Source organism: Falco punctatus (assembly GCF_963210335.1).
Source record: "Falco punctatus genome assembly, chromosome: 4".
NCBI classification, from domain to species: domain Eukaryota; kingdom Metazoa; phylum Chordata; class Aves; order Falconiformes; family Falconidae; genus Falco; species Falco punctatus.
Window position 1 is genome coordinate 35849431 of NC_137583.1, and position 11544 is coordinate 35860974.

General features: G+C 38.4%; 1 protein-coding gene across 1 annotated transcript; it reads right to left on the reverse strand.

Annotated features, from left to right (window-relative positions):
* Positions 1-5005: 5005 nt before the first annotated feature.
* On the reverse strand, positions 5006-11513 carry RSL1D1 (ribosomal L1 domain containing 1). Its single transcript, XM_080383457.1, has 9 exons — positions 11406-11513; positions 11173-11312; positions 10327-10465; positions 9519-9667; positions 9241-9342; positions 8581-8674; positions 8365-8493; positions 7401-7601; positions 5006-6005 (listed from the first exon to the last, which is right to left on the reverse strand). The coding sequence occupies exons 1-9, from the start codon at positions 11508-11510 to the stop codon at positions 5673-5675; spliced, it is 1392 nt and encodes a 463-aa protein (XP_080239583.1). The 5' UTR covers positions 11511-11513; the 3' UTR covers positions 5006-5672.
* Positions 11514-11544: the final 31 nt, after the last annotated feature.

The following is an 11544-nucleotide window of genomic DNA, read 5'->3' on the forward strand; positions in this document are numbered from 1 at the left end:
GGACGGGCACGGGCCCTCTCCTCCTCTTACCTTAAACTGCCCTAGGGGAAGCTGACAGCTCGCTCACTGGGGCCCGGTTCCGCAGCTGGCCTCTCCTCGCCAGTGGTGTCTAGACGTCCCTCACAGGCCCCTTCCTCCAGCCCCTGGGGCCGGCGCACCGCCGCTTCATAAGCGTGGAAGTTCCACTCGGCAGGCGCGGCTGCCGGAGAGGGGTCTGTAGTGATTGTCAGCGTCCTGGAGTCGCGGCATCCCTTGGAAGTGGTGGTCGTCGCCATTTCCTTGTGCAGGTGAGCGGGAGGCAGATGCAGCTGGACCCGTGTAGCTGTTTCCAGCTGAGGCAGCATCACCTTGTGAGGCCTTTGCCTGAGTTTGCTCAAGTTCCTTGGAAGGGAGGTGTGTCACACAGGTGGTCTTGAGATGAACATACATGTTGGAGACCACCACACTTGGACAAGGAGGCAGCTATTAGGCATCAGTGATTTGCAAGGCAGTTGTAATGTGCATTGGCAAAGTCATATAGACTAACTACCTGCTTGAGGAGGTTGGCTCAGAATGTGTAGTTAGAATACAACTGCAGGTTAACAAGCAGGAAACTAGTTGTGAATGCAACATGTAGCAAGTGAAACAGTTTATGTAAAAGGCAAGATGGATATTTCAGTTCACTCTTGTGTCAGTTAATGACCTCGTACATATCTTTTAACACTCCCCAAGTCCTCAAGTACAAGAACTATATTTGGCTGTAGGCTCTTGTGCACATACTGTCATGAGGCCCTTATGTGACAGCTTCTTTAACGATGGGTAAGTCACACTGTTCTAATAACAAGAAATACCAAGCCAATGGAAAGTCTGACAGGCTGAAAAGCGTATGCAGCTTCCACGTACTTGTGGAAGTACAGTGTGCCAAGAATGGTGCCATGGAGGAAGACTGTTCTTCCAATGACAATTAGTGCTATCAGTTTACTATAACAAGACTACAGACTCAATTCGTATCATAGCGTTTGGCTCACATTGCTCCTGCTGAACATTGAGAATCAAGACTAGGTAAAGCCACTTCTTCATCAATGACTGCCTGTGTTAGTGATGTCCTTAGGAAATCACAAGCTGAAATCCTCTTAAAAGAAAAAAAGCTAAAATCATTTTAAGTACTTCAACAATAAAATACCTTTCACTTTGATAACTGGTACCATTTCTATCTTGAGAATTATAGTACCAAAAAGCCTATGCTGCTACTCTTCCCGATTATTTTCAAGTATCTTTTGTATTTTAAAGTTTAAACCTTGCTTTATATAACAACTATGGTTCTACTGCAGCCTCGTGTTACAGTGTTAAATAACCTTCTAAATTTTGTTCCTCTCAAAAGCGTAAGAGAGAGAAGATAATGTACCAGTTAGCGAAGTTTGAGTGAGGTTCATATACCTGCTTAGTTTAGGGGGGTTTATTCCATTAGAATCAGAATAACTCCTAGGAAGTCAAATTAATTTTAAGATTACATACTTAACCTGATGGCAGTAGGAATTCTAATAATCATATACAGTCCTAAAAGAAACAAATAATCATGACCGTTTTGCTTAATTTGAAGACTGATAGGGTGAGAAGGCAGATCTAATTACAATAAAATAACAAATACTGAGGGAATTTTAAACAAAATTCAGTTTTAATAATCTTAACTCTGATTCTTGGGGAAAAAAAAAAGAGCTATTTTAAGTCATAGTTCTAGCCTTCTGGCATTCTTACTATGTGCACACCAAACTTACCTCCCCTTAGGGCCCACAATGTAATTAACTCCTACAAAAATGAGTTTGTGAACAAGTTTCCATTTTCTTACCTGCATTCCTCCTCCCAATGTTTTGGTTTGTTAGTATTCAGATATTTGCTTTATTACTAGCTGTTGTTCTTCCCAGTAATGCTAAACTGAAGGGCTAACTTGAATGTGTAAGTTACATTATCACCCTCATCCTACCAAACATGCATACAAATATAATGATTTTTTATAACCATGGCAGAAGGCTTACAGACCAGCTACAGCATAAACTAGTCTCATTTTTTCTAGACAGATGGTATTTTTCCTCCTTATTTATCTGTCCATTGAAATTCCTTTTTCAGCAAGAGCTCAACGTTGTTCAAAACATAACACTGTTGAAGTTACTAACACATTACTTTATCTCCAATTCTTTTTTTAAAAAAGCACCCAGCCATATAAATCATAGTAGAAGTTAATGTAGTTTTGAAGTTTTTCCTCTTGCAAAAGGAGTAGTTCAGCAGATGTTTTTGGGGGAAGAAAGGCACTTTGGCTCCAGTGCAGTAGTGAGTTGCAAGGTGGCTGCACTAAGTTGTTTCACTGTAGTTTGTTTCAAATAGTTACTGCAGTCTTTTGAAAGACTAGCTTCCTGACGCCAGTTTATCTCTGTGCAGAACATGAGTTAGTTCCCACTTCGGAGAAAATATTTTGTTAGTGACTCCTTGCAGAAGCTTGTCCTAATCTAATTAAGAGTTTACTTTTAACACAGGTAGCAAATCTTAATAATAAAACAATACTTTAATAAAAAAATAGAATGTTGGTATTTTGAAAGTTATTGACTTCCCTTCTAGCCTCCATCGGCCACTCTGCTTTCAGTACTTCTAAAAAGGACATGAATGATGAACTTGCTCACATTAATGATACACAAAAAATTCTGGCTATTACCTGGGTTCCACAAAGCACTCAATGCAAGGATATGCAGCTCCATAAAGAAAACACTGTTTTTATTTCCTGAAGGGTTTAAAGAGCTTAGGTATGTCTTGACAATTGTGTATGTTAAAATACTATTATTCCACACTCTTAATAGAGAAAAAACTAACAGACAGATTTTTCTATTAAAAAAAATCCAAAGCCTTAACTAAGGACAAATAATACTATTGAAAATGTTGCATAAGAATTTAACCAAAGCCCTCTTGTTTACATTCAGAATTATGAGGCTCCAATAGAATTTGTAGTACTACAGCTTTATTGTAAGACTGATAATTTTACTAGCCATACCATAAATGGCTTTTACAGTTCTTTCCACTTTCAATTTTTAAATACAGTAAAGGTTGTAAGGTTAAAGAGGTAGTACCATAAGTAATTATTTAGATGTCTACTAAACCTTTCACCTTTGATTTTTAAAGTCTGTCAGAATAAATATTACAGGAATAAAAATGGTTGGTCTATAAGAATTTATACATAAACACTCAGGATTTGCTTTAGTCTCTTGATGGTCATTCCCAGAAATGCCCTTACAAAGGCTCAGGCATAAGTACTGCACACTAGTTGTTTATATAAGACTGAGCTTAATGCTCTCCAGTGTGCCTTTCGGAGCTAAACAAACTCAGCCCTCAGGGAGGTGTTTTCCACCTTAGCTGTTTCTGCCAACATAGAAAATACAGTTATCTTTGTTTGAAGGGCAATTGTGCTAAGGACATGAAGTGGTGATTTGGTCCTTACAGCTTGTCAGTTGAAATCAGTTCACTGAAAACAACTGTGTTTTACACCCAATTTAATTCTGTAATGCATCAGGAATAAGCACAGTTTCAATCTGAATGTAGTTTTTCGTACTTCCTCCCTTCTTGATTAGCTAAGTGACAGGCTTTCCCAGGTCTCTTAAGCAATAAAAACATTACTAAGAAAGAGTTTCCTGAATAAACGTAACAGTTTTAACTCCATCATTCAACACTGACTTTCAGTACATACAGTCCACCAAGTTGAGCAACATACCTCCCTGTAATAGTAACTTACTGCATCTGAGCCAGGGTGACTACTGAAAATGCCTCCAAGTGAAGATCTGTGATAGCTTTGTCAAATTATTATCCAGTAGTTTTCTGAATTCTAAATATATATTTTTTTTAATAAAAGAGTACATTACTCATAGGAAGAATAAAAATCACATCAGTAGTGTTACATCTTATTTAACTGTCAAAATCCTGGATACACTGCAACATAAAAGGAAAAAATTCTGCTATACTTTTTATATATATACATTTTCCCCCCCAATGGGTTAGTTTGTAGCTGTGTCAATCAGATGCTTTACATGTCTTACCTAGCTGTATGAATTCCAGTGCTGCTATTAAAGAAAAGGCAAGACTAACTACTGCAGTCCCAACATAGGTTGGCTCAAGGTGCTGCAGAATTTCAAGGCAGTACTTATTATTTTTAACATGAAGGATGTTTTTGCAGCACCAACAAGCTAGTACGGCTCACTATCAGTTATTCATACAGAAGTTATGATCTTCATTTCATAATTTTCTGCACATCTACAAATTAAGAAGCATTTTAACATGGTTAGATGCAAAAACACATTTCCAAAAAGGCAAGTTCTCTCTCTTTTCTTTGCTATTCTGTTCTTTTACTTTGCCGTTATGGAAGTGAAGTATTATTTTGCAGTCCAGAAAGGGATGTGATTATTTCTGGACAAGATGAGTTATTTTTCTTAGCATGGATCTAACAGGGACCATTGAGTCAGACTTAATTTTTTTGGCTAAGATTAATTTGTTTCTTGATTTAAAAAAATGTTTATGGTAGACTAGAACAAAAGGTCATGAGCTATAAAAAGTTCACGCTATTGATGAAGCAGGATCTTTTCATATTCTTTAGTGTTTCTTTTACCACTTTTTATTCAACACCCAATTACTTTCTAGGTAGCTAGTCTATTGATATGAGATGTCCTAAACAGGCGATGGGATAGGTTTTAGATTTGAGTAAAATACTGCTAATTTCATCATCATCATCTTTCTAGGACTTCACTAGGACTTTTCAACACCATCTGCCTTGATTTCTCACTTTGTAAAGAATGGGAAGTAATCATACAGAGAGCAACAATTTGGTTATTCTGAAAACTTTAAAGTTAATCACCTTTCAGTTCGGCAGTGTATATTTTTTATGCTTTTATGGGGTGGGTTCACTTACCTGCCACACCTGAAATTCATACAGCCTTTGGTGTTTTTCAGATGGAACAATATTGTGACCAGCATGCAGAGAAATAAAGCCCAAAAGTGAAGGTAAGGAGATTTTGCTTGATGTCATAAAGTACAAATGGTCAAAGCATATAACAACAAAAGTAAAATTGTGCTTGGCTATTTTTTTTAACATGCATAAATACTCTAGGTTAAGTCAGCTAAAAAATATATTGTTTCATTGTTTGGCTTCTTACCATACTGCTAACTTACATATCTGGAATAAGATCGATAGATGTCAATCTGTTTTCATGATACTGAAAATTTCAAGAAAAAATGGTAGCAGCTATTTCATGTTTTAAATCACGTTAAGTAGATAGCTGCCCTTGCTATGCATGCTTCTTGCTTCAGCTCTTGTCTTTTCCAGTCTTAACAGATGCTTCAGGAAGATATATCTTACAAAATATTTCTCAGTTTTCTTCCTTGGACTAGTCCCCTCCCTATCCTTTGACACTTACAAGAATTTGAGTGCTTTTAGTTTGGGCCAAGAAAAGATAGATGGTAAGAAAAAGAGTCAATTAAGATTGTGAGTTTATTTGTTCCAGCTCATCAGTTAAGAAACAAAAAGGAATTGTTTCAAAGTCTCAGTAAAAAACAAGCTCTTGGGATCAAATTTTCCTAAGAAGGTATTTTACTTCATCAATGTATTTACCTACTGAAAAGACACCACTGAATGACTATATAAAGCATGTTAAAACAGACAACATTCATGCTGACTGTGGCTTGCGCGCTTTCTTGGGTGCTTTTGAAGACTTCTTGGCTGACTGTATTGATTTGCCAGCTTTGGGTGCTGCAAAAGACTTTGCTTCAGGCTTTTTGGGAGTCTTTTTCATCTCTTTTTCATTTGCTGCTTCCTTTGGCAGGCTCAGCTGCTTGGCTTTCTTCTCTTTTGGTGATGTCTGCAAGTCTGCACACTCTTCTGTAACGTTATGTTTTGTTTTTGGAGTCTCCTGAGCTAGAGATTGTTTCTTTCTCTTACCGAGGCGTGGTTTAGCTTTCTTACCCAGGTTCTCACCTCTTTCTGGTCTCTGTTCCATTTTCTGTATTTGAAACACACAAAAAATTTACTATTCTACCTAAGAAACATCTTTGTTGTTTTTCAAGAAAGATCAATGCAAACCATTATAAATGGCAAATGCTTTCCACTAATTGAGCTGTGCCCTAGCCCAAATAATCTATTCAGCATTTCAGTCTGGAAGCAGGGGATTAAACACAGAATGACATCACAAAAATAATGAAAAGATAACAAAATATTAAGAAAGTTAAATAGATTTAACAGATGTAAGGATCCTCTCAGCCAGTCAAGCCACTGACCTCTGCTGGCACAGTTGTAAACCACAGTCCTCTTGCTGCATTTCCAGGCTTAATATACCGGAAAGAGAGATCAGCTCTATTTGAAGTCCAGCTATACAAATGACCGCACTCTTACCTGTGCATGAGGCTTAGCATTCCCTAGAGTTCATCACATATTCCCAAATGACCCTCTTGAAAGAAGGCTGCTGTCATCAGAACAATTCATACAATCCAGCTCTACCTGCATCTATTCCAAGTCTCTGGAAACAGGGCTCTAGCAATCACATCATGTGAGATAATGTAGGCCTGTTGCACGAGGGCAGCTTGAAGCAAGCTGTGTGAATGTTTTTGGTGGGCCTGCACATAATCATAGTTTTAGTTTGGGCATCCATGAAGAGGTACATCGTTGGTTTAAGGATATGCTGCAATCATGAATGCAGTATAAGCAAGCTGAATTTGTGTGTGTTACTGTTTTATTCATTCAAGTATCTTTCCAAGATACTGGTTAAATGTATATCAGTCTGGTTGTTTTGCAGACATGTTAATGGTATGAACCACACTGGCAACAGTAAGTCCATACAGTACTTCATGCAAGCTGCTAGCTCTCAGTTTATATTATGTGACTGTTAACGTTGCATACTACTATGTAGAGAATGTTATGTGTTCTCCCTCAAGTTTTGCACCCCAGGCAGAACATGATACATTCAAATGTTAACTTTGCAAGACATTTTGGTTTTTTTTAAATTAAAACTTTTATAATTTAAAGTACTAAGCTGTTAATAATTTACCATTTCTTCTGACTTCAGGCTTGCTATTTAACCTAGATAAAATCGCTGCTATTTAGAAAAATACATATAAGGACAAAACCAACTAGCTTGCTTTTGTCTGTAATAGGGTTTAACTAAAAAAATAAAGTAATAAAAAAATCTCAAAACCAAAAAATCCCCAAACTTACCATATCCCCAAGGCACCCCTCCCTGCCTACACTCAGCTCTTGTTTTCAAGATATAGTCACAAAAAATCCAGTTCACTTGCAGTGTGTTAACACGCACTGTTCCTTAAGAAGCAACAAATGATTTAAACAGTTGCAATTCTTTAGTTTTAACTGAAATGTGAATTTCTCAGTTTTATTAAACTATTACCTTCAGCTCAGCTAAGATGGTTGTTTGCATAGGTACCAGTTGTGGAATTTCTTCATCATCATCACCACCACCTGGTTCTTGGACTACTTTTTCTTTTATCATAGGCTCCTGGGTAGCAGCAGCATTAATTCCAGTTGCCAGAGTCACTTGGCTTGAATTCAGTTCTTTAGCTGCCTTCTTTGGTTTCTTGTTCTTTCCCTTCTAGAATTGGAAGTACATCTCAGACAAATCCCCATAACATCTCTAAATATATAATAATTATTTTAATATGGTTAAAAATAAGACAGTCTAGCAACATTTATTTAAATACTGTTGTTCAATAGACCTGGACTGGTCAACTGTATGTAAAATATGAAAAAAACTACATTACTTTCAGAAGTTTATAATACATGGCTCATAAGTAAGCAATAATAATGTCAAGATTACAGTCTTTCATGCTCTAATTTTATTTTGGACAAAAGAATATACTAAGAAGAACTCAATACAAATGAATAGTCAATTGTTTTCTTTTAAAAAGTAGGTACCCCCCCCCCAAATATACAAATATAAGAGCTTGTGAATTACTCAGACGCCACTGATTAGCCAATAAATAATGAATGCATAGTCTGAATCCATATATATGTTAATGAGTATTTTGAGAAGGCAAATATGAATAAACAATACAAAGTTCTAAGAATGAATCTCAGCTCCCTACAGTTTAAGACTAGAAAGTAAACTTACTTCCAGTTTGCTTTACAACCCATCAGGGACTCACCATAATTTTGTTAGTATTACTAAGTATTTGAAGCACTCGGGAATCTGGAGCACCTAATGCACCTGTAGCCATAAATGCCTTGGATCAACCGCTAAAACATTTAAACCCAACACATCAGACACTACAATGCATAAAAGGAAGCCAAAGAACTAGTCGTTCTAATTTGGTTTTATGAGAAGTGTGAGGAATTGTTTTGGTTTTTTTTTTTACCTTTACTTCCTTTTTTTTGAGAGATGGCTGGCTGTCAAGTTCATCCAAGTTGGAGATATTTGCAGTAAAAATCGGAAGTGCAACTGATTTAAGTGTTTTGAGGTGAAGAATTTTTACATTTTTCCAATTCTGCAACAACAAACACAGTATATGATGCAAAAATAATAAGGCTGAATTATGAACTGGCTTGGCTTTAATGCAATCAATCAGCAGTACCTTTGGTAACTTCTTAGCAATCACCTCAGCTGCTGCAATGATATTATCCAGTATCTCATCAGCTTTCATTCCAGTGTGACCTATACGTGCTGTACTGAAAGTGAAGAGTACATACTTGGGTTTAGGCATACCCAGAAATGAAAAAAGCCCACTTATATGCAGTTTTATTAACTTTCATAAAGGATGGCTGGCTATTGCAGAAGTCTTTTGTAATAAAAGTTAGAATAGATTTACCTGGATTAAGTTTTCTGTATTCGACTATGCGACTTCTGCCTTATATTGCTAAGCATATCGCCAATTTAGATCCTTTTAGATGCACAATAAATGAAAAAAGTCTTACAAGAATAGAATACTTTGGAAGTAGTTTTTATCTAATTTAACAGTAATATTTTTCTAAGATTGTACATGCTCTTTGACAGTGACAGGTGCCTAGAAATTCCTTAGGCAGAAGGAAAAAAAGATAGAAAAACTTTACAGTAAAACTTAAGTAGAACTACCACTTCCTTTATTCAGGTTAAGGTTCAAAATGGCCCATATCTGGAATGGTGACCCTTAACCTCTTTTATTGACATATTAATGCAATAAAAATACTTCACTTAAAGGACAGTTATACCTTAACTATAGGAATTTTAAGTGAAATATTAATCTACTCATACTTACTAACAGCACCCTTTGTTGGTAACTGGGAGTGTAGTCCCCTGGATACGTTTTTGTACTTCCTTAGCAAGATTTCTGGCTTTCAGGTTTACAGATAAAGGTGCCCTGAAAAAGAAAGGCAGGGGATTAAAAAAAACTCACAACTAAAACCAACCCCCCAAAAACATGCAAACCAACCCCCCACCTCCCCTGCCAAAACACACCCAACCAAAACTTTACTAAGAATCATCTCATCTTAAAAAACTTCATACAAAATGGATATACAGATTTTAAAGACCTACTTTTTCCTTTCATAAAAGTGTTTTCCTAGATGTGAGGGCAAGAGCCTTCTAATTCGGTCATCAGATAGAAAGAGATCAAATCTGTTCAGGAGGCGACGCTTTGCTTCAAACATTTTATACTCTTTTTTGAGAGTTTTGTATGAGATGATCTGCAATGCAAGTAACAGTTTAGTCCCCATTGCTGAAAATGTCGCTTAGGATACTTCTTGGAACTGCACAGAATTAACTTGCATCACTAATGGTTTATCATGGTGCGTTATTTTAGAATGCTGAAGACAAAAGAAAAAGGATACAGTACATTTTGTTTTAAGAATCCAACAATATGGGCCTCTTGCACGGTAACTGGGAATCACGAAACAGAACTAGACTACATGGTAACATCTAAATCAAGGTTAAGTATAACAGTAGAATTTTTGTATTGCTAGTAGCATAAACTATCCAATCTGGCTGCAAAGAACTCAAATATTATTTTATATTGTAAGTTTTTCCAGTAGCTTAGTCAAACTAAATATTGAGCATTTATTTAGCAATTACATCTTATTTCTAAAGATCCTGTTTCAGATTGAAGAAATTATTCTGAGTAAATTTTGAGGGTTAGAAAACCTGCAGTTTCACTAGGCAGAAAAACCTTACTAGGAATTGTTAACTCAGAACCACTGAGATTAAAACAGTAATAGTATTAAAACATTTTAACTTAATTTTTATTAAAAATTTTAAATATTAAAAGTTGCAGAAAACAACTACTTTTCGTGTGTACAAGAGGAAAGAAATGGCAGTACTGCACTAAACCATCATGTACCTCTCTCACCTGGCTAACACTTCTGATCCCATTCTGGATTAAAAGTTTCCTGTAGAAATTTTCAGTCTGTTCTGCTGATAAATTTGGTTCATCCTTTGTGAAGAGGCAAACCTCAGCAGTTTCTGGTCGAATGCCATGAGGCAGTGGTCTGCAATGAGAATATGGGATGGACAGGGAATGTCTAGGAGGAGAAATAATTTTTTTTCACAACTAGGTCTACACTGAGAGATCATCACCCTTTAACAAGTACTACAGGGAAGCTATGTATCTAGATTCTGTTCTTTGTTCAGTACTAAAAAATCCTCAGTGGAACCTGTGCCTTTTAAAGCACGTAGAACCATGAACGTTAAAAAAATCCTATACCATGGCTCCAGTCAGATACACGGCTGAATCCATCTGTCCTGCCAGGCACCATTACCACAAAGGTCCTGGAAGGAGGAGCATCCGTTCTCCTCTCCGTACACCATCGACGCATCCACTCATTAGACGAGTCTCTGTAATACTGAGACCCGGACAAACAGATGTCAACTTTCTCAATATAGCCTTGCTACGGTTTAAAAGAAAACTTACATTTCATATTCAGTGTTGGGTGTCACAAGAAAGGAGAAGGGGTCTTTCTAATGATTTGGTGGTGGGTTAAGGCAAATAAAAGGTTGATTTCTGCTCTGGAGCGTCGGGACTGAAAGGCCCATCACATCCCTTGTGACTGGTAACCACCAAGCCCCGCGCTGGGTGCGCAGGAACCAGCACCGCCGCCGCCCGCTCCGTGGCGCTCAGGCTCTGCGAAGCACTCCTGCCCCAGCCCAAGGACACAAGCAACCCGCGTAACTACGCGGCCGCCAGCGAACGCCTTACATTTTGATGACCTGTGCCACCCGCGGGACCTTCCAGACGGTCACCAGGAGGTGGACGCTCTCGCTTTCGTTGAGGAGCAGCGCGTCTCCCTTGGCCTTACTGCTGGCGTACGCCAGGAGGGCCTCCACCGCCTTCTTCACCTGAAACAGCACAACAGCGGCAGCAGCCGGGGTTAAAACCCGGCCCGGCCCGGCCCGGCCCGGCCGCGCTCCCAGCCCGCCGGCCCGCGGTACCTGGGCGCGCTCCAGGTGCTCCGGCTCCTTCCCCATGGCTCCGCCAGCGCCACGTGCGGCCCCTGCGGCTGCGCACACGCTGCCTTCCGGGGCACGGCGGGGCATGTCCGGTGGCGGGCGCGCGCGGGGCGGGGCGGGG

What these genes read in the sequence shown, in the direction of transcription:
- RSL1D1 (XM_080383457.1), bottom strand. Translation starts at nt 11,510, where the DNA reads ATGCCCCGCCGTGCCCCGGAAGGCAGCGTGTGCGCAGCCGCAGGGGCC. An exon ending in AGCACCTGGAGCGCGCCCAG is followed by an intron (nt 11,313 to 11,405) that starts GTACCGCGGGCC and finishes GTGCTGTTTCAG; the next exon opens with GTGAAGAAGGCGGTGGAGGC. An exon ending in GTGGCACAGGTCATCAAAAT is followed by an intron (nt 10,466 to 11,172) that starts GTAAGGCGTTCG and finishes TTCTCATTGCAG; the next exon opens with ACCACTGCCTCATGGCATTC.